This window comes from Cataglyphis hispanica, chromosome 7 (genome assembly GCF_021464435.1).
Source record: "Cataglyphis hispanica isolate Lineage 1 chromosome 7, ULB_Chis1_1.0, whole genome shotgun sequence".
In the NCBI taxonomy this organism is placed as follows: Eukaryota; Metazoa; Arthropoda; class Insecta; order Hymenoptera; family Formicidae; genus Cataglyphis; species Cataglyphis hispanica.
The window spans coordinates 7,313,698-7,335,389 of NC_065960.1; the positions used below are offsets into that span (position 1 = coordinate 7,313,698).

The 21,692-nt window shown below is 35.9% G+C and overlaps 1 protein-coding gene across 6 annotated transcripts in view; it reads right to left on the reverse strand.

The window, feature by feature from the left end:
• Positions 1–21,692, reverse strand: part of LOC126851015 (AF4/FMR2 family member lilli) — a 181,065-nt gene that overhangs the window by 116,025 nt on the left and 43,348 nt on the right. Inside the window, exon 1 of one of the 6 annotated variants that reach the window (XM_050594538.1) lies at positions 19,525–20,666. The exons of the other annotated variants lie outside the window; for them this stretch is intronic. Coding sequence (XP_050450495.1) covers positions 19,525–19,541 — 17 coding nt within the window. The 5' untranslated portion in view covers positions 19,542–20,666. Of the gene's footprint in view, positions 1–19,524; positions 20,667–21,692 lie in introns of those variants that run through there. 6 annotated transcript variants of the gene reach the window in all.

Here is a 21,692-nt window from a genome sequence, read left to right on the forward strand (position 1 = left end):
GTCGCGCGTAATGCAACGCGAATGCAGAAATAATTCAACGGCGTCGCGAAAAATCACCTGGCGCCAATTAATTCGTTCCTCTCACGAGGAACTCCACTCTAATTGTGTGTGCGCGACTGATTTTATATCCCATGCGAATCCACGTTGTTTGTGTGTTGTGTGTGTGTGTGTGCGTATAGTAGAGCGTCGTATACATATTTATGCGATCGCAAAACGGAAAAGCTTCGCAACGAGATCCCTTAGCGTCCCGTGAGAGGAGAGAAACGCGTTTCGTCCGCAAATAACTTCGATTTAAAATTGCTGGTTGCGATGCAGCAACATCAGCAACCCTCCGTAACTCCGGAGTGCATAATATTGCGTTAAATTCGCTTTGAAATTCGAGACGTACCCCCTTTGCCGCCTTCACTTATACACGACTAATTTCCGGACAAAGCGCTTTATGTACGAAAACAGAGCCGACATGAAGCGGCGTCTGTCGGTTTCGGTGAGCAGTTGACTGCGAAAACTGACTGCATATATACAATACCCGCGATACACGCGCGGCTATCGCGCCCAGTGCGAAAATAATCATCGTCACGTACTCGCCGAGGATCAGAAGAAGCGACCTGTATTCTCCCTCCTTCTCCCCTTCCCTCAAAAGATGGCACCTCGATTTAATTAAAGCTTCAACGTATAAAAGACTGAGTGCTAAAAATAAAAATCTTAAAATATTTGTTTTGAAAAAGTAAATGAAAAATAAATTTGCTTTGTAATTGTAGCAAATTTTTATATAAATAGCAATCAGTGTATTGCAATTTGTTATCTCTTTCAAACGTTTCTTTTGAAATCATAAAAATCATTTTAAGATTGCGCAAGATTTGTAACATACATATATATTCGATCGGTTTAATTCAATTTCTTATTCTATTTAAAACGCATCCAATTTAATATTCTGAATTAAAAATCACAAGTAAAATATACATATATAATAAGATTAAAAATACTTTCTTATTCAATTAACGGTTCTTGTATACCGAATAAGTCTCTTATTAATATGAGCTGATGGAAATATATTTTTAAACCAGATTCGGATTGTACGATGATGCTATCTCGATTATACCGAGATTATAAATTTCGTTCATCAATTTATCATTCATTTAGTTAATCTAAGATTTTACCTAATATTTTGATACAACGACTCTTAGCACTTAGCTAACTCTCATTTCATCCTACGTATGATCTAACAATGGCATAATTCATGTATCTTTCTCTTTTTGTGAAAGTGACAATTTCTAATTAAAAGTAATAAGATTGTCAAACGTTTCGTCACGCGCGATATAGCGGTTACAAAAAGAAACACCGCTGACAGCTTTCAGAACGGTTCGAGTGGAAATCATTCGGTCGGAGAATAACTCGTCGTCGGTGATATTACCGGCGAGCTTCAAACCAAACGCCATCAAGCCGCGCCCCGTCTGTCAATCACTTTGCTAAATTGGCGTGCCGGAGGAATCCCGGCGGTTCCACCATTCGATCTCTCGCGCTGACAATCGCAACGTCGAAGTCCGTCCGATGATGCTGGTTGATGCCCTGACCTACACCGCCGCTTTCATCGTTGTCCGTCGAAGGGGCGAAAACACGGAAGGAGGAAGGGAGGAATCCAAAGGAAAGAAAGGACCAACGTGTTTGCTTTTGTTCAATATATACTCACATTATATCTCATTACACTACTCAATTTTCTGTTATTAATCTTATGTTTTTAATAAATACGTTTACTATTATTCAAAATATTAATTTTTCTTATCGAGAAATTTTGATAATGATTTAAGAAAAATAATTTAAAATATCCATTCAGCAGAAAAAAAAATATTTCCTCTCTCGAGATCTAAACTAGAACGCAGCTTTTGTTTCGTTCTTAAGATAGCGGAAACCAGGACAAAGAAAGGGGAAAGAAAAAGATCCAAGAGGATCTGTTTGTCTTTTCTCTCGACGGCTTCCGTTTACTTTTCCTTGACCGCCATTCGCCGCTACGTTATTATCTCGAGTAATCGATTATGCCCCTGGACCGCGCGCCGCCGTGTCATCTTAACCTTCGCTTGGAATTTTTATCTTTAAGTATAGACGGCACTTTGTAATCAAGTAATTATGTACTAGGAAGCACACACACCTTTGTTTTATTGCATTTCATTAGATTAGGAGTCATTACATGCTCATGAATAATAAATACCTAATAAATAACGACGTTACATTTTTTTTCTCATAAATCCTTCGGCGTAAAATACTATAGCGGAACAGAGAAAATGTTTTACAAAATTTTTTTCATTATAGAAATTGCAGCACAGACAATTAAAAAATAATATTCAATTAATTGACTAATAATATAATATATAGAGAGAATGTACGCGCATACACACACAGGCGAAAAATTTATTACAAAACTAAATCATTTTATAATTTATATAAAATAGAATCATTCGCATATTTTGTATTTTTTCATATTTACAATTTTGTTTTTAATTTAAAATATATATAAATTTATATTAGTGCATTCTTTGTTTCTGAATCGATAATATGCGTAAAGAATTTGAAGATAACAAAAAGGATTCAAAATGAAAGAAAAGAGATGAACCGTATCTGTGCTCTTCATCCTTCTCGTTTGTTTTATCGGGCTCATTATCTATTAAGGAGACAATTGTGCTTCAAATTATCGCCTATGCGTCGTCAAGAAAGAAACAAAGTAGAATATCTCTCTTTTTACGCGGCGCACAATAATGTTACGAGATAACAGTTCTTTATCAGCTTATACAGTTCTGATGACAATTAACAAACAACAAGTTGTACAACAGCAAAATTAATTGCATGCTTTTCAAAATTATACAAGCTATAATTATTTTTCTGGGATTTAATATTACTTCCTGCAAAGATGTTTTCGTAAAATAATTTGCATTTATTTAATTATACTTACATAATTATCTGTTATAAATAAAAATGACATGCTTTACATAATACGTCTAAACATATACAAGTTTATTTAGATTGCGTACACTTTTAATAAATCTATTTTTTCTTAGTAATTTAAAAAAAATAATAATTAAGTATAAAAGAGGAAATATTGACTATTAAAAAAATGACATGTATAAAAATTTAACCTAAATAAAATCGAATATTAGTTTTCAATATAATAAATTTTTAATAATAATCATTAATTGATTGATTAATTATTATTAATAAGAAAGTTAGGTATCAGAAGAAGTATAAAGCGATATCATGACAAAAATGCAGACAATAAAAATTCACAAAGTTGTAAAAATTTGCAAAGTTATACCAAGGGCACCGATGTCGCCGAATTGAATAGCAATTACAAAATGCAAATCTACGTTCGTACAGAACGAGGAAAAGAGCGCGACCGAGAAAAAGAAAAATTGTGAAAATCGCGTTCTTGTGAATTAATCGGCGGCCACTGATTTATTCGTCGTCTTGTCGCCATAATTATCGGGTCGTTTAAATATAATATTTTTCAAGGGCAATTATGCCACCGTACTCGTTATAAAATCGCGTAGACAATTAAGTGTTATTAAATGCTAGCGATAAACGACGATGGCATCGCAAGGAAAATTTATACAAAGTATCCTGATTAAAGACGTGCGGCTTTTTTAGAGCGCTATAGCGCGCTCGACATTCCGGCTTATCAGCGTCGCAATTAACTCTCAAAATTCATCCGCAGTCGGCATCTACGTCCAATTCTATTTCACAATTCGATACACAACTCGATCCGCCAAGCTCAAATCAAATATTCATTTCGAAAGAATATTAAATAAAAGAGAAACTCTTACGTCTGCGATAAAAAAATTTTCATTAAAAATTTGTTTTAAGTTTAAATTACTTTATAATGACGTGCACAGATTTTATCAGTCTTTTTAATTGAAATTTTTTTTTATATTTGATAAAAGATTCTTTACATGTTTCATCCTACTTTTTCTCTCGTGAACATTATGTTAATTTAATAATTATAGTCATAATTAGTTGAGCAAATAAATATAAAAAATTTTTGAAAATACAAAATGGTATACTTTTTTAATAAATAATGTGAAACAACCACGACTTTATGGAAATTCAAATAGCAGCGTAAAACAGGAAGGATAATTTACGCCATATTCTCGGTAGTTGCGGGGATACGCAGAGCCGCTGAATAAATTTGCCATGAATAGAGAAAGCTGACTAAAACGAGGATCGCTCTCTTGCTTACTATAATTATGGAGCCCGAAATAAAACCGTTCTTGACCGCGGAAAAAAATTCTAACGGCAATTAATTTAATTAATTTCGAACTCAGGACCGCACTAAATATTTCTATCAAAACATTATTCATCAATTGCAAACAAGTTTCTATATTTGAGCAACATCCGCGTTAGAATTTGTTTTATCTGTCGTTTATAAATTCATTATTTCATTAATTTAGTGTATGTTAATATATTACCATTATACATTTTTTTAGTGATCATTCATAATGTTTTCAATTCGCAATTTTAAATTAAAACAAGATTTAATTGACATAAAGTTGCCGAAATATATTTGATGAATATGTAAAAATTTATTGCTGTTCGGCTTTCTTCCTATTCTATAACTACTTAACTTATTTGTTTTAAGAATAAAAGCTCGTAAAAATTGTATATTTAATCGCTATCGTATTGGTTAAATTGTGTAATTTAAATATATTCAAAAATGTTATCTTTTTAATATCCATTATTAGCTAATCCTCAACTTTCAATTTAGGTTTCTCAAAAATTGTCGCGATAAGAAAAGATCGATTTTCACAAATAAATAAAAAATATCCAATTTGTAAGAAGAACATTTCTCTCTTTTTAGGATTTGTTCATCTTTCAATCACGTTTTCAGAAGAGCATCTCCGCTCAAATACATGTACGGTTTCTTTCTCCCGCTGATGATGAGTAAGACGAAGTAATAATAGAGAGTCGCCGAAATCTAGATCTTAGTCAGTGGATTATTTTTATCTGCGCGCAGCACGAGAACAAGATGAATCTGCCGTTCCCTATTTCGCATTAGCGCGGCAGTTCTACAGTTTCTACAGTTTCTTACATATATCTTCGACATTAAGCTTAATCAACCAGCTGATTTGACAAAATACACTACAGATATCCGAGATTGACTACTGAGGCAATTTCGTGCGCTTGATAACGATGATAATGACAATATTTGTGAGTTTTGATTGCGAGCGATTACGTAGAAAAAAAATATATATTCAGAGATAAACAGATTAATTTAGACGAAACGTGCAACATTGTTGAAAAATTAAATATTGAATGTCACAGAGTTATCGTATTTTTTCGGAACTCCATGAATAGATTCAAAAATACTTTAAATTTTATATCCTTTTAACAAATGTATTTTCTATATTTATGCGATTGCAAAAATTCGTTAAGGATTAGTGCAGGGAAAAAGATCTAGATGTAATTGCTATTTTCCGATCAGCTGGCATCGCGGTGATCGCTTTTGTCGCTTGGACACTGCTTATCGATAAGAAGTAGACACAGCATGCGGTTGTGTTCCATTGCTCCAGATAAGATCAGTTGCCCCCTCCATCACGTATTCTCTCCTCCTGTTATCTCTGATATCCCGCGATTCTTACTTTGTGAAAAAGAGCAAAATAATCTGTTACATTAGCGGAAGCTTGCGCGAGGACGCCACCGGTTATGCGTATATAAAACTTCTCGTTCCATCTATTAAAGTTCAGTGAAATATCGATGCTTCACAAGGCGCTGCTGTATAATAGGTCGGCGCGAGACCGCAAACAAGTTTTACGAGCCGCTACGGAATTGGATGAGTTCAGATTTTACACCGGATAATCGTGATAAATTTCGAAGAAAGCTTGCGGCAAGTTCAGTTTGACAGCCTTGAGAGAAATTAGCACAATACTCTCTATAATTATTGCGGAATTATTATGATTTTGTCTTAAGTAGCGCGTGTTGAGATTTCGATAAAAATCGGGAGAACTTGTGTATCTAAAGCGGGAAAGACTCACACACATGTAAGACCGATTCATATGTAAAATGTATAGAAAATAAAATGCATCAATTTAAAAAAAAAAGTGTATTTCCATAAATTATACGTTTTAAAAATGATATGAATGAAAATGATTTTTAAAATTGCGAAAAAAACGAAGAAAAAAAAAAAAATTAAAATTATTATGTAACTTTATGTAATGATAGAAATAACATAATACGATATAAATCATTTTTCCGGAAAATAAAACTTATTTAAGATTGAAGAGAAACATTTCCGTGTGCCAAAGAGGCATAACTTTGCAATATAAATGAAATTAGTTTCGCAAGTTAAACTACGAAAAGCGATGTTGTAACGCGGGACGCATCAAAGTCGAAAATGACTTTCTCCTCCATTAACCGGAACGATTTCTCGAACCGGGTGTGCAGTGAGTTACATTTCGCCGTGTGAACGCTTATGCCCCGCTCGATAAAGCGAAAACGACCGGGGCGCGACTTTGTTGGCGTTAGAAGCGGATGACTTTAATTGACATCGCGCAAGATCCAACCCATCGATCAATTATGAATTATTGACGCGGAACTTTACACTATCGGCTCAATATCTTTTACAATACATATATATTTTCGAATAACAATAATATATTTAATATGTTTCCCGCCCACGCGACGAAACATCTGTCAATGGAGTTGTTTTATCCCTGATTGATAAAAAAAGATTTTTGCACGATGTATTACGTATTATAATATAATATTTTTTTTTATGCAAGAGAGAGAAAAAAACTCGAACAATGAACTTATAATACCTTTCATTGAAGTTTTACCTCACATCTAGTAGAAAACGACGAATGTGTCGGTGCATTTATATGCACTCTTCACAGTGTGTTATTTCCTCATTGCGCGTGACAGGTCGATAATAATTTGCAAATATATAACCGGCAAATTTGTTCGCTCGAGCGAGTTGGAAGGCCGCGATACTGCGCGTGGCCTCTTATTTTACAAATTACGGCGAGGGTTACACCGCACCGTCGTTGAATATACACGTGACACAACCCCATCTCGTTTATGCTCGAGGGACAAACCGAACCTTTTCACACCGACTCTGGTTTAGCTCGTTCCGCGGCAAGTTAATTTCGCACACAAAACCTGACGAAGCACAGAGATAATTATATCTGTGTGAGCATTTCAGTATTTACATTCATTGCAAAATTTTCGATTGAATTTAATTTGCGAGATTTCTTTCCTTTGTGCATATTATTCTGACCTATTTTTCAAATTGGTAGAAAGAATTATTAATATTAATACTCAAAATTCTTTTTATATAATTATCAACCATGCAATACCGCAATGTTTTCATATCTTTTTTTGTACGATGTATCTCAGAGAATTTTAACAAACCTTAATATTTGTCACAATAATTTTGAAAAAAAAATCTCCCTCCGATAATAACTCGAACCTATTTCCAAATATTTTAAATTGATATTTTTTAAAAGTTGAGATTACATTATTCTCGTAATAAACTCATAAACACACAATCTCAACTAAAAATAAAAAAAAAAGGATTTTAGTCCATTTGCAATTAAATTCTCCAATCAACAGAACAAAGAACGCAATCACTCTCGCTCAAAATCAGTACACTCTTTTCCCGCGTTTCATACTATCGATATACGACACGATAAATTACGGTACAAATATAAAGAAAAAAAAACTAGGTATTTGTAGTATTATCGTTACCATGAGATACGCGTTACCATGAGATGCATCGTAAAGAAAAATGCGTGCGCATTATGAGACGAAGGAATGTGTTATGTGTATATATTACACATACACACCCAGCCAGACACAATGTTTCATTTTGCCTACAGCCGTCCAAGAATGATCGCACGTAAAAACGCGGCACGCAACTTCTTTTTCACATGAACGCGGCGAGGGAGAGAAGAGACTTTCCACCGTCCCTATGGACAAAAAAAAATTCCACCCCCAACCGTCCCCCTGCCACATTCGCGCGCGCCGGCTATTTATAGATTATCGCGTTATCGGCGCAACGTACGTGCGTTAACGACACTATATATTTATAATGGCGTTGCGGTTGCTTTATCAGCCTGCCGGTATCGCCCCAACGTGTTCGGCGGCTCTCACGTTGCCCAGCACGAGCCCGCGGAGAAACGAGCTCAAGGTATGTTTTACGGCTAAGTGCACTCGTTGCACTCACACACACACACACAACATACGTACACGTACTTCGCCACATGATGCACGCCATCGCACCACGTGCTCTTTCGCGACCGCGGAACGTGTGATTTTCACATAACGACTAATTAGAATCAAACCTTAAGACACTTGTAGCTTGTAGATTGTATCGACATTGATCGTAACATCGCCGCCGGATGAGCAATTTTTTGATGAACGATGAATCAACGACATATATCCTGTTATGAATTATCGAGATATAAATGTATTTCAATGTTTTTTAAGTCTTAAAGAATATCGTTACAATTGCGCTGGTAAATTACTGAAGTTGCGTATATATTTATTTCGGAGACTCGAAAGATACAAAATCTTATAAATTTATTACCATCATTATGATAAACGGTGGTTTCTTAATGATTAAAGCAGAGTGCAAAAATAAGAGACAGAATATAAATTTATAACACCGAGATACGTGTGTGATTTTTTCAAAAAAAATGTGTAAAGAATTTTAAATGCGTAATAGGATCTGTATAAGTAATACCATAGATCCATAGAACGTAGAATTGTGCGCATAAAATTTGAGAAACTCGATATTATCCAACATATATTGATTATAAAAATAGGTATATATGATCAAATGATACATGAAATAAATGAATATGCCAATATTGGCGACAAAAACAAATCAATTTCTTGTTTTAGACATATTAATACGATTCATCTAAAATGGAAGACAATTAATTGAGTTTCAGCAGTATCTTATCGTTAATCTGTCAACTTGAAATTTCATGAATAGCCTCAAGCATTCGATTTCCACATTTTACCTGACATTTAAATACATAGACAACGACATCGTGTAAAATGTCCGTTTTGTATATACAAGATGTATCAGCACTGAGGTGTTAATTAAAGGTCGCTTGTTTCTAAATTGTTGTGATCTGAGTGAATTGTCTGAAAGCGCAACAAACATGTTTCCAGACCGATAAAACACTAAAGAGAACCTCTTTTCGATAACAAGCGTTCTAGTTCGAGGATTAGTGGGGCGGAGGACGAAGCGGATGTGCAATAGGGCGCTGAGAGTGCTCGTAGAGAGCTGAAGTATCAGTACCTAACTAGAAATCGATTAAGCTGAATTTATTCTACGATTGTCGAAATGTTTGGATCATTCCTCAATATATCTTACATAATATTATAATAATTATAAAAAAAGAAAGTTCCTCTCTATCTTATTTTTTGACTAAATCCGAGTTTCAACAAAATTTGCATAATTTTAGTTATTAATCGAATGAAAATTAGCTTCTCTGCAGAATTTTTTCTCAACAAAGGAATTTATTAACTATAATTTTACAAATTATTTAAAATTATTTTTATAGAAAAATCAATTATTTATCTAGATAATTAAAAAAAATATCTAGATAAAATTGCAAGAAATATTTATAGAACTTTTTACGGAAAATTATTTTTGTTGATAATAATTGAGCTATTATTTGGTTTCAATAAATAGAGATTGAAATGCTAATTTATGTACTTTTTTTATATATATAATCTCGAAGAAATATTTTATCTAGTAATACAAAAATTCTGTTGATAAATTATTTTTGCTTTATATTACTACATAAAACAAGAATGATCTATGGACATTGTAAGAACAGCTTTTTTTCATGTGCATTTCTATTTCATATAGATTGATGACAACTTAAAAACAAGCATATTGAGATTTCTAAAGTCAAACTGTTGCGTCTCTCGTAAAAGTTGCGACGGTTTTCTCCTTGATGATTTTCTTTTCTATTTTCCTAGACCCTTTGGCCGTACAGCCGACATTACCACGAAATTGTATCACTCGAAACGGATATAATACTTATGGATATGAAACGAGGAATCGTTTGCACAAATTCGCCGATGGGCATCGGAAGAAAATATAGGGGAAAAACGGAAACTCGTACAATAGAGAGAAAGTGGAGGCAATAATATTATCACTGTATATCAAGCAAAGATGAGTGTTTCCCTTTCTCTTTGTATTCGAATCGTTGACCTGTTATGCGATAAACGATGAGATTCCTCATAAAGATAATTGGCCGGCTTAGTGACCTTTATTCGCACTTAATCTTGATTCTGAGATTATCCGCGTGGAATCCCCAAGATAATTCTGCGAAGTAATTTTCGAAAGTGATAAAAGTCAATATGTTTGTTTAGTGAAATCGTAGTTGAGCTTTCTATCATTACAAAATTTTCATTACAAACAAAGTAAAAAACGGTTTTTGTGGAAAAAAATATTTAAGTATTACTAAATACTTTAGACGTTCTTTTCTCTCTTTAATAATAATAAATTATTATAATAAAAATGTTGTGATTTTATTTTAAAGTCAGATATTTCGATCAAGTTACCTCTATCTTTTCTCATGTGATTTAACTTTTGCAAATAATACACACAATTCTATTTATATAAACGAATATAAAAACGATTTGCGAGAACTTTTCTCTTTTAATACTTTGGTATTGCTTAAATCGGCTGATGAAGCTTCTTAAATTCCTTGAGCATTTGTCGTCTATCGCAAGTAATCGAATCTGAAGCAAATAGAGTCTGGAAAACATGTTTCGTTTTACGCAGAATTCGAGTCACGGATTTAACAAGTTTATTTCAAGGAAAATGCAAATTTTGGGACTTGTTTCGTCCGTAGCATACCATCGTAAAAAGAAAATGAAGAAAGAATATCTTCCTTACGAAATCAAAGCATCACAGCCTATTTAACTTTACAGCCTGCCGGTAATTTTAAAAACGATATTATCTATCGATGGGAGATTTAATTAGTTTTCTTTCTGTCATCGCAAATGCATTAATCATTTCTGTAGAATACGTGCGATAAATAATCAAATTCATATATACATTTAACTTGACTAATTAATCAAATTTTTATATAAATATCTGTTTCGAAAATCAAAAAAAATGCAATTTTTATATCGATACATCGTCTGACAAATTATGATATAATAATATTTTTCATTACGCAATGTACTGATTCATTCGAGTTCACCAAGTTTCACCCGAGCTTGTTACAGATGCAAACAGGTCATAATTATCTACGTTTTTTTTCTTCAAAAAAAAAAAAAAAAAGGAATATATAAAGTTCGCAATCGTACTGATGACAACATGAACAATGACACGCGCGAGAACGGAAGTGATAATTATGATCGAGTTGGAATACAGTATATAATAGGAGAATGAAATAGTGGGAGAAAGGAGGGAGTAGAAGGAGGGGAGGTAGCGGGGGCGAACACTTATCGATCCTCGCGCTGACGGGGGTGAAGAAGTGCAATGTTTCGGGGACATTTAAAAGCGAATACGATAATCCACGTGCCGTTGCAATCACGCTCTTCTCTTTCATCTGTATAAGTTAAAGGTTACGAAGACGTCGTTGCTGTTGACCTTTGCACCTACACTTCATCGCTGCGGATCAAGACACATTATGGAATGATTTATAATTATGATTGGAAATGAATTTTTGATGGCTCGTAAAATAATGTCGAAATTTTTCCTAAATATTACCGAAAAAAAATAATTAGTTATAAATAGTTGCTCACAATAATGGAATAATTGAAAAACAAAATTATCCTGAAACCTTTCCGATTATGTACATAGTTCTATGTAGTAGCTTTTCTTTACAATTCTTAACAGTTGGAGTTTTCCATTTGCACATTTTACTTCCATTTAAATAGCTAAATAGAAACTGTTGAATGGACATATCAAAGCATGCTAAAGCCATGTCGATTTCCAAGCGATTGATGAACGACTTTTCGTAGACGCAAAACTTCGAAACGTCCAAAAGAAATTATTTCAAACAGGCAATTCAAAAGTATTTCAACTTGATCAATTTTCGACAAGAGGCAAAATTTTTATCTAAAAGCAAATTTATATCTTAAGAATGTTTAATTTCTAATCAATTTAAATTTAATATTTTCGCAATTAAAAAGAACTTTCTTGCGTAAAGATAATAATTGATAATTCAAACTAATGAGTAATTTAATTGAACAAATTTTTCTTACTACGAAGGTATTATATTGTATGTGTGTGTGTGATTGTTCTTAATATTTTCTTGGAAAAAAATACAAAAATCCTTGATATCTCTTTAAAAATATTAAAAGAAATTAAATATGTCGCATATATCGATTGCTGAGAGAAAATATCAGGCGATATCAAATAAGTCGGCACGCAATCGAAAACATCGAGACGTTTCTACGGAATCGATCGCGTAATCGCGCTATAATATTATTACCGCAATCTCCGAATAAGGGACTCATCCCCTATCTTTCCACGGAAGTTTCGCGTGACCGTCGCGACATTGGAACGATTGAGGGAAGGAAGCCGATACAGAGCGATGGGAAAAACGGGAATTAACGTGCATCGAACGAGACGGGAAAAGACACGGGAAGCCCCGGCGAGAAAGTACGGAAAAAGTTGCACGCACGACAGTTCGCAAATATTATAGCCGTTGAGAGTACGACTAGCTGGGATAAATAAAATATCATAATTGTCATGGCGTAATATCCCTCGCGGAATCAATACCGGCTGGAGCTCCTTCCTATCTTTCATTTTGTCTCTTCCACTGCAATTCCCATTGTGTTGCATATCACGTAATCGATATTACAAGATATTGCAAGAGCTTGCTTATAGATTATAGAAATATATCTAAATTTAAACAGAAATAACGAGCAGATATTCACTTCGCAACAATTCTGAAATATCCTGTATATCGATTAAGACAATTCCGTTTCCGTACAAACTGCTGCTTAATAAAATTACTCGCATTCATGTTAATTCAATATTTTCGCGATGACGACATTTTCATTCTACGTATTCGAAAGATGTATCCGATTTTCCTCTTCTAATATCAGACAATAAAGTATCGATAATAAAGTAGCAGCAGGCTGTTCTATTATGGCTTCGCAGCAGCACACGTGTCGTCGCTTCTCTCCCTCTTTCTCCCTCCCACTCCACCCCTCGCCCCGCCCCTCTCGCTCTCTCTCTCTCATAAACCGCCTCTTTGCACTCTCTATTTTACAATTTTACGGGAATTTCTTCTCCGTGGTGAAATAGCGCTCAAAAAGACGGCAACGTAGTGCCATCGGCGTCGTCTTTCTTCCGCGAATCACCCCGTAGATCGCGCGATAACGTCCTCGTTGGATTCTTAACGATTTTTCACACGTCCGTGACACGGTCGGATTTTTATTTCGCGTGCAGCTCATAAAAAGAATTGTCACATATTATAAAAATTCTCGAATATTTCGGATGTTTTAAAAAAATACTCATTCTCTTCTCTTGAATATTAAAATATTTTCAATAATATTTAACTTATTTAATCATTATTATTGAAATATCATGTCCCAAAAATTTTTAAAACAAAGATATCTTCAAATCTTGTCGTGTAAATCTTAAAAATTATTTTTTCGTACAACTGGGAATAATCGAGCAAGGATTGATTATTGATCGAAAAAAGGATCTCTTCGTAATAAAGGAATCGATTGCGTTCCACCGTCGCGTTAATCGAAAGATCGCGGCTAAGATGACGACGACGACGACGACGACGACGACTCTTCGATTAACCTGCCTCGATAGTATCGCCATGTAATTCGATTGTTGGTTCAGTGGCGGCATCGGCTTTGAGTTTCTGAAATTGCAAACGACGAGAACGAGGAGGACGCGACAACAACGTCCGACGGATAGTCGGGACGGCCTTTATCAAAATGGGTTGTCAGCCGCAGCCTTTATCGTCGAGTTATCAAGCAAAGAGAAGAGCGAGTGTCACAGCGCGAGTAAGATAGAATGACATGGAACTTTGAGTCACGAAGCACGCGTAAACTCTATGTGTGTGTGTGTGTGTTAAGATTGGACTGTGTGTCCAATGTACTCTGGTATAAGACAGTTTTTACTACGAATCAATGCCTCGTCGTTTTCATATTAATAATGTGATCTTTGACAGATGAAAAATACATGCCGTTAATAATAATTATAGAGGCGCAATAAATTAGACATCCTTTTTAATCATCATTCTCGCTGTGAGAGATAGAGATGTTTATTTACCCAATTAACTTTAATCGTAACAAGAATTAATCGCGGTTTCTACACAATCTCACACGATTCAGGTAACCGGTTATGCGCGCGCTAATAAATTTTTAATAACTAATGATACCTCCGCGCGCGCGATCAATGCTCCATTAGCGCTAATATGAAATTCAAAATAGTGATAAAATAACCAACTCGACGGAGCGAGATAGCCGCTTGCAAGCGCTGCTTCTTTATCTCGGAACGAGAGCGAGATAATCCGCTTCGAAAGCATCGGGTTTTATCTCGTAAATCGCGATGCTGCGAAAGCAGTAACTCGCGACCTACCGACCAGACCAATAGCCTAGTATAATTATTGCCACCGAGACTATAATCTCGCTCGTAATAGGACCATTATATCGATATTGTCTGATAGATATGTTGCGATCAAACATATTATTGTAATTATCCTAAAGACAGTATTAAATACGTTGTCGTTGATAAATATTAATGATAAATATTATAATTATATTATTTGCAATTCATTTTTCTTTGTTGCTTTAAACAAAAATTTGTTGTAAAGATATTTTTAAAGAAAACGCATACAAGCAACACATATATAGGTATATATATATAAATTATCTCGTAGTGTTGCAAATAAATTTCAATATTTTTAGAATAAATCAATTTTTTTTAAATATATTTTTTTAATGACGGCAATCTTCGAGCAGGGAATATTTCGGGGAAAAAAAAAATAATAATTATCTTTCTAAGTATAATATCTTCTTAAATCAATAATTCTCTCCTTTTCTCGTTCCCATCTCCAATCGAGATCAAGCTGTCTTGAATTACGATCGTTTCGACATGTTTTCCATCGATATCAGAAACGTATCGTCAATAGTGCACATACATAAGTCGACCGTTCCACAATTATCATATATTTCTCTCCTGCAAACGTTGCACTATGCAATACAATACATATAAATACGCACACATGCATACGTAACTCGCACGGTCGATGTTTATGTCCCGTAACAGCATGTTTGCAAATACAAAGACAGGTAATGCAGCTTCGCGTTAAACAGCCGAGCACGTTATTCTGCGTTACAAATCGACCGGAAATGTGAACGTGCTTACACGTGCGCGCGCATACATATGTTGCAAATGCATGTTTCGTAAACTATGAGCTCGCATTGTCTCTCTATCTCTATCTTTCTCTCTCTTCCTTTTCTTCTTTCCATCTTGGATTTGTTAAATGTGATCATTTATTTCGCCGTTCATCAAATTTTCATCGCATAATTTATTCTCTAAATTTATTCTCGCTTTCCTCTCGCTTAGTAAGTTAAACAGCCTAAATACCCAGCGATAATTTGTGACGGTATGCAGAACTGATTGGTCAATTTACAACAATATCGTTCAAGAATTAATCAGATAAAGAGTGCAACATTTACCGTAACACGAATTTTATGGATACTCACTCGCGATACCTCTTTCGCGATAACGCTTTAGATATCGACCCTAAACATGTTCGTCGAACGCGGAGCATACAGGGTGAGTAAGCAATAAAATCAAACGTAAAACGGTGTTCATTTTCTACATACTTTATGCAGCCTCCGGGAAGAGACGAAGGGAGATAGAGCCTGCCAACCCTTCCTGCATCGGCCCTTCCAGGTATTGACAGCATATTTTAAGAATTTTGCAGGTATGCGAGAGTTTTATCTTTCCCGGTTTTTCTCGATGGAAACTATAACCTTTTCCTCGCAATGCCGAGAAAATGCTCGAGAGGATACGGGAAAATGAAAGAAATGAAATAGTGCTAATTGTGAAAGTGAAAAGACATGAAAGGATAGTTTTGAAAAGAAGAAGTAAACCATGACGATATAAATCAAGCAGTAGGGTTCGTTAAATTTTCAAATGAATGAAACAATAAGACCTCAACTCTGTCTCCCGACAATAGCAAGAAAAAGAGAGGGAAAGATCGAGTGTCAAAAGTAAGATTAATGCCCGATTCCTCGAATATGCGTTCATATTATGAGCAATAAAAGCGATTCGATTGTCTGAAATCAATCATCTTTATTCTTTTCAATATTGAGTTATCGCTTTCGCAATATAACACATTATTTAATTTTATACTCACGGTAAACATACAAGGTCAAAGTCTTTGGAAAATTTTAAGCAAATTCGAGAAAAGAAAAAGAAAGCGACAATTAATATATTTTCCCTCTCTCGAAAATTATCTTACAAAAAAAGCAAGTCCTTCCACTGACGGGTCACGGGTATCGCGCTTCTTACGAAACAAGGAGGATGAGAAGGAGGAGGAGACGCGATATCCTGCGGTCCGCAGTGCGTTTCGTTTCGGTGCATCGCTTTCGACGCGCAGGATCCAAGGCCTAGCCGACGCGTACCATTATTTACACGAGACACTCCTCGAGGCAAATATATAACACATGCTGCCGTACAAACATCGAGCCGGGAACAGAGAAGAGTCGCTTTTTCAAGGCCGCGAAAGGATTTACAATCGTCGACTCGTTAGCGCCTTTTCTCGCCGAACACGACCGCCTCTGCTTACGCGTAATTGACAACGCGTGCGTTAGATTTATAATTACGTGGTGTCGCGTGCATCGCTTGGTCTGTCGATCACGCCTTCTCCTTGAGAATCGCGCTTGACAGCAAATGGTGGTGACGAGATAAAATAAAATTTATCGCATGCTCTAAGACATATAATTTTCTCGTAACATTATATTATAGAAAAAAGTGATCCAAATGTACGCGTATGCGTTATAACGTGAAATATAAATAATATAATAAAAATATAAAGAATGAAAGAGCGCACAGACTGATATTAGACATCAAGAGACTATTAATAAAAATCAAATACAGAATATAAATAAATAATATACAAAAAAAACTTCAAAAATAGAAAATTATATGACAAATTGTTAAAGAACTGCAATATTTCAATTTAAATGTATTATCAATATCTTGAAAAAAAAAAAAATGATTATTCAATGCTATTCTGCGTTAATAAAGGAAGAAGGAAGAAAAGATTTATGAATTCTGAATATATAGGCTACTGATCTTTAAATTTGTATGAATCGCAGAAGAGACATATTGGCTCTTCATGTTTTTAAAAATTAATGCACTAGTCATAAGAAAATAAACACGTTAAATAAATAAAAATTATTAATATTTAATTCATGTATTATATTACATATTACATATAAGTTTTATATTATATACATGTCTTATATTACATACAAGATTATTTTTACCTATCTCTCTGTAATAAATTTTCTTTAATACACCTTTGTACTATTTACATACTTTATGTTTACTATGTTATATATGAGAGCGATTAAAAATGAACGCGACAAAGATAAAAGAATGGCGAAGAAAAATGTCCAGATCCAGGTGATGGATAGCCAAATTTCCACTACAACGATAGCAAATTAAGGGCTTTGAACGCGCAGAGAATTATTCAGCGTCAACGATACCCAAGTAACTACTCTTTTGTTTCTCTTCATTTCCCCTGGCTCTCCTTTATTCCGCTGCTCCATAATTTAGCGACCTACGCAGCTTCTTCGTCGTCGTCGTCAACGACGACCGGCAAGTATTTGGAACGTTCTCGTCGCTTCGCCAGTTCGACCCTCAAATTCCTAAATGTCGCGCTCATCTCTTCGACACTTCGCCGGCTTTAAAGATCGTGCCGCGCGTTTTCCTCCACGTCGAAAGTTGGCTCGGCAATAAAACTCGTGACACGATTAAATTCATTCCCCGAGAACGAGCGACAAGTAGCTCGGATTTCAAGTTTCGCTAACTAGTATAGCGCGCATTTGAGAGTATATTTTAAATTACAAACTTTTGTACTGTGTACAGTTTAAATAAAAATCTTCGTGAAAAACTCAGAGTATATCTTTCCCCAGCGAAGACATTTATTTTCGACATTACATGTGTTGAGAGAAAATTGAACTTTATTATATATATATATAAATTAAACTTTTAAATAATTTTATTATTCAAATAAAGTATGATTAAAATATTTTAAAAATATAAGGTATTATATTATATTATTTAATTTATCTATTTTCATTTTATAGATTTAATTTAAATCCTATCTTTTCATCATTAAATGACTTCTTATATGTCTTTATACCGCAATATTAAAAGTACTGCCATTTTTTTCTTAGATTTTCAATATGTTTTTAAAATCATATTCGATATTATCATGGTGCATTATATTTGTTATTTTCATCTAAAGCAACGTATGTTCCATGACTAATATTTTCTGGTTAAGCCACTTTGTATATCATTAATGAATTCGTCCAGAAGAAACTAGTTTACTCTAGATTCTTCGCATACTAAACATTCGTCGTATTTACTACAACATATACAATGTTCCGCTATTATCATATCAGTGATAAGAAAAGATTCTAGCTAATATTTGAAATTAAATTTTTCGCGATAATAATATCCAAATGTCAATAATTTTGACTAATTAAAACGAGTAGAAATTAAAAGTCACTCTTAGGAAATAAAGATAGAAAAATAGTAGACGATAAAATTCTCTCAATATTTTCAACGAGAAAGAATCGATCTCAAATTGACCAAGAAAATTGTTTGCTAATTGCTATGACAGTAATGGGACACGGACACACACACACACACACACACACACATCCGGAGTACATATATCTTTTTTTAAAAAAATCTCTGATACAATCATTCTGACAACCCCTTAACCGTTTATAAAGTTTACACCTTCAACCTTCGATAAAGTAACGACACTAACGACGATACCATAACAAGCGCCATGCATCTGCGTCAAGATCAATAAACAAGGCGTCAATCTTCTGTGACTCATCCCCCATAATCGCGTCGCTTTACCACCACGGGGATGTGTACTCGCTTCTGTAACGTCAGTGACGTATCAATGACCTCGTATCACCCTAGGCAACCCCTCAAGATTCCTCACAAACGTCGCTTCCATTTCTAAAACGCCATTACTGCCAGAGAATGCGAGCACACATTTTTCTCACTTGAAACGAAACTGTGACAATGATCGCAAAAGATTTCTCCACGCAAGCAGATAGAAAGTTTGAGAATTTTTTACCGCTTATTTAATTTAATTAAACGCGAAAATAATTAATCTTTTTTTTTTTATTCGTGAAAAATCTGGCATTAAAAATTTGTATCTTTCGAGCGTACGAAATTTTAAACGAAATATCCGAGGATCGGACGCATTCGATAAAATTAGCGTGAAAGAAATACGATGATGCGACCACGAAAGTGAAGCTGTATTCACTCACCGTGGCGGCTTCTTCATGGCTTGCGCTGGCTTGTGGCTCGGCTTGTCACGTGTCGCTACGGCCGTACGTTGTCAGGCGTCGTTCCATGATCCTCTCGTCGAGGCTCGGTCGCGAGCCTCCGGGGAGGACAATCGGCGCGTCTAGATTCTCGTTGATGCGACGCGATTCACACGCACCACTACCACCACTACACTACCGTAATCGTCGCGTATACGTCGTCGCGCTCCTGTCCGCCAGTATCCTCCTCTCTCTCTCTCTCTCTCTCTCTCTCTCTCTCTCTCTCTCTCTCGTGCCGCCGTAGTAGTAACGGGTAGCAGTCGAGTACACGACGACAGGGGGGAAAACTCTGGCAACGTCGCCTCGCCGCGCCGAAACGCCGTCGTACACCCCGCGTGTGTCTCCCACCGGTATCTCTCTCTCTCTGTCTCTGTCGCGCGCGTACGTAACTTGCCGCTCATTCACCGCCTCTCGCGCTATTTCGATGTGTCCGCGCGCTCGTCGTTACCCGAACGTGCACCTACCTCTACTACCTGTGTGCGCACGACCCCGCTCATATACATACGCACACGAAGACACCGGGTACACCGGTGGTGCGCTGTCCGTCGATGCCGCTCGAAACTCGCGACGAGACACTCGGTACGTTATAGTTCTCACGCGTAAAGTTTTTCCTTTTCTCGCTACTTATTCTAATTCGCGAGTTATGTCGACAATCGACGCAAATCCGCCAGTCACATTATTCGCGAACACTGCACGGAGCAGCGTCGCTCCCGTCTATAAAGCACGTCTAGATTCGCTGCGATCGTTGCCTCACTTACCGCGCGAAATTAGCCGAGATACGTCTCGATTCGAACGGATCGTGCACAGCGATCTTCTGTCGCGCTTTCTCTCTCTCTCTCTCTCTCTCACCTATAGTCTCTCCTATACTCTGTCCGTCTTTTTCTAAGTCTTCCTTCGCAGTGATTGTTTTGCCGCACTCGCAATCGTTCGCGGCACTAATGACGCGATCGCACGAATCAACGTGAGAGTAACGGCACGGTGATTTTCACGCGTGCGGCCACCCGCGCACCCCCGAATATTCCACAGTGACCCGATGTCACCTTTTATCGGAGGTACTCTCACTCACTGGCACTGGCGGAAGCCATATTGCGATCACTGTCCGTGCCACCGGGAGCGCCAAACGACGACGGGACAGGGGGACGATCGCGCTCGCTCATTGGTCGAGCGCACCTGCCCACGTGCGCGACATCTGTAGACGGATATGCTCAGCTGATCGTTCGACGGTGACTATTTTACCGATGCGCATGGTGCTTCATGACATTGTCTTCAATACGTTGCGTGATCGCTTTAATTCTTTCGCCGTTTAATCACGACACAATGTTTTCACTTTAATCTTTCGATCCATGAATAATCTCTGTCGCGGTAAATATTATATTTTTGTTTTATACTGCTCTTGTATACTATAAAAAAAAGTATTCAGAAAAAAAAACAATAACTTAATGACAGATTTTAAATTAAATAATAATTTATATAAAAAGATTATATTTTTTACAGCAATTTTTATGTATTATCCCCTTTCTCCACCAAGAAAAGTTCTACTTTAAATTTTGTCATAAAATCTATCAACCTGTCATTAAAAAGTAATGCGATAAAAGTGCAACATCCTCTCTATGCCACTATGATATTATCGTAATACTATGTTTTAAATTTGAATAAAAAAAATTATTAATTTACTTAATATAAATAATACATAATAAGATATTACATTTTGTGCATATCTGATACATAAACGGTAAGTTACTCTAATATTCTCTCTCTCTTTGATGCGTTTAGGAATAATTCGAGTACGAGAGGGTTAAACGCAGGAGATAATAGCCGTCTGCGACGGACACTTGGTCCATCAGCCATACTATACGCGCGCACATAAATTGCTTATCGCGTCCATCCAACCCTCGCTCGGTTAGATAATTAGTCAGGGCATCCGATCACCTCTAAGCCCTTCCAACTTTCCACTGACACCATTATCGAACAATGATCGCGCTGTTCGCTTGCCGGGAGAGCGAATCGATTATGCACGACGCGATTATGTTACACTTCGTATATGAATACGCGATAGCGACACAAAAATAAAATAAAAAAAAAAAATAACAGAAAAAGCCGCGCAACAAAGT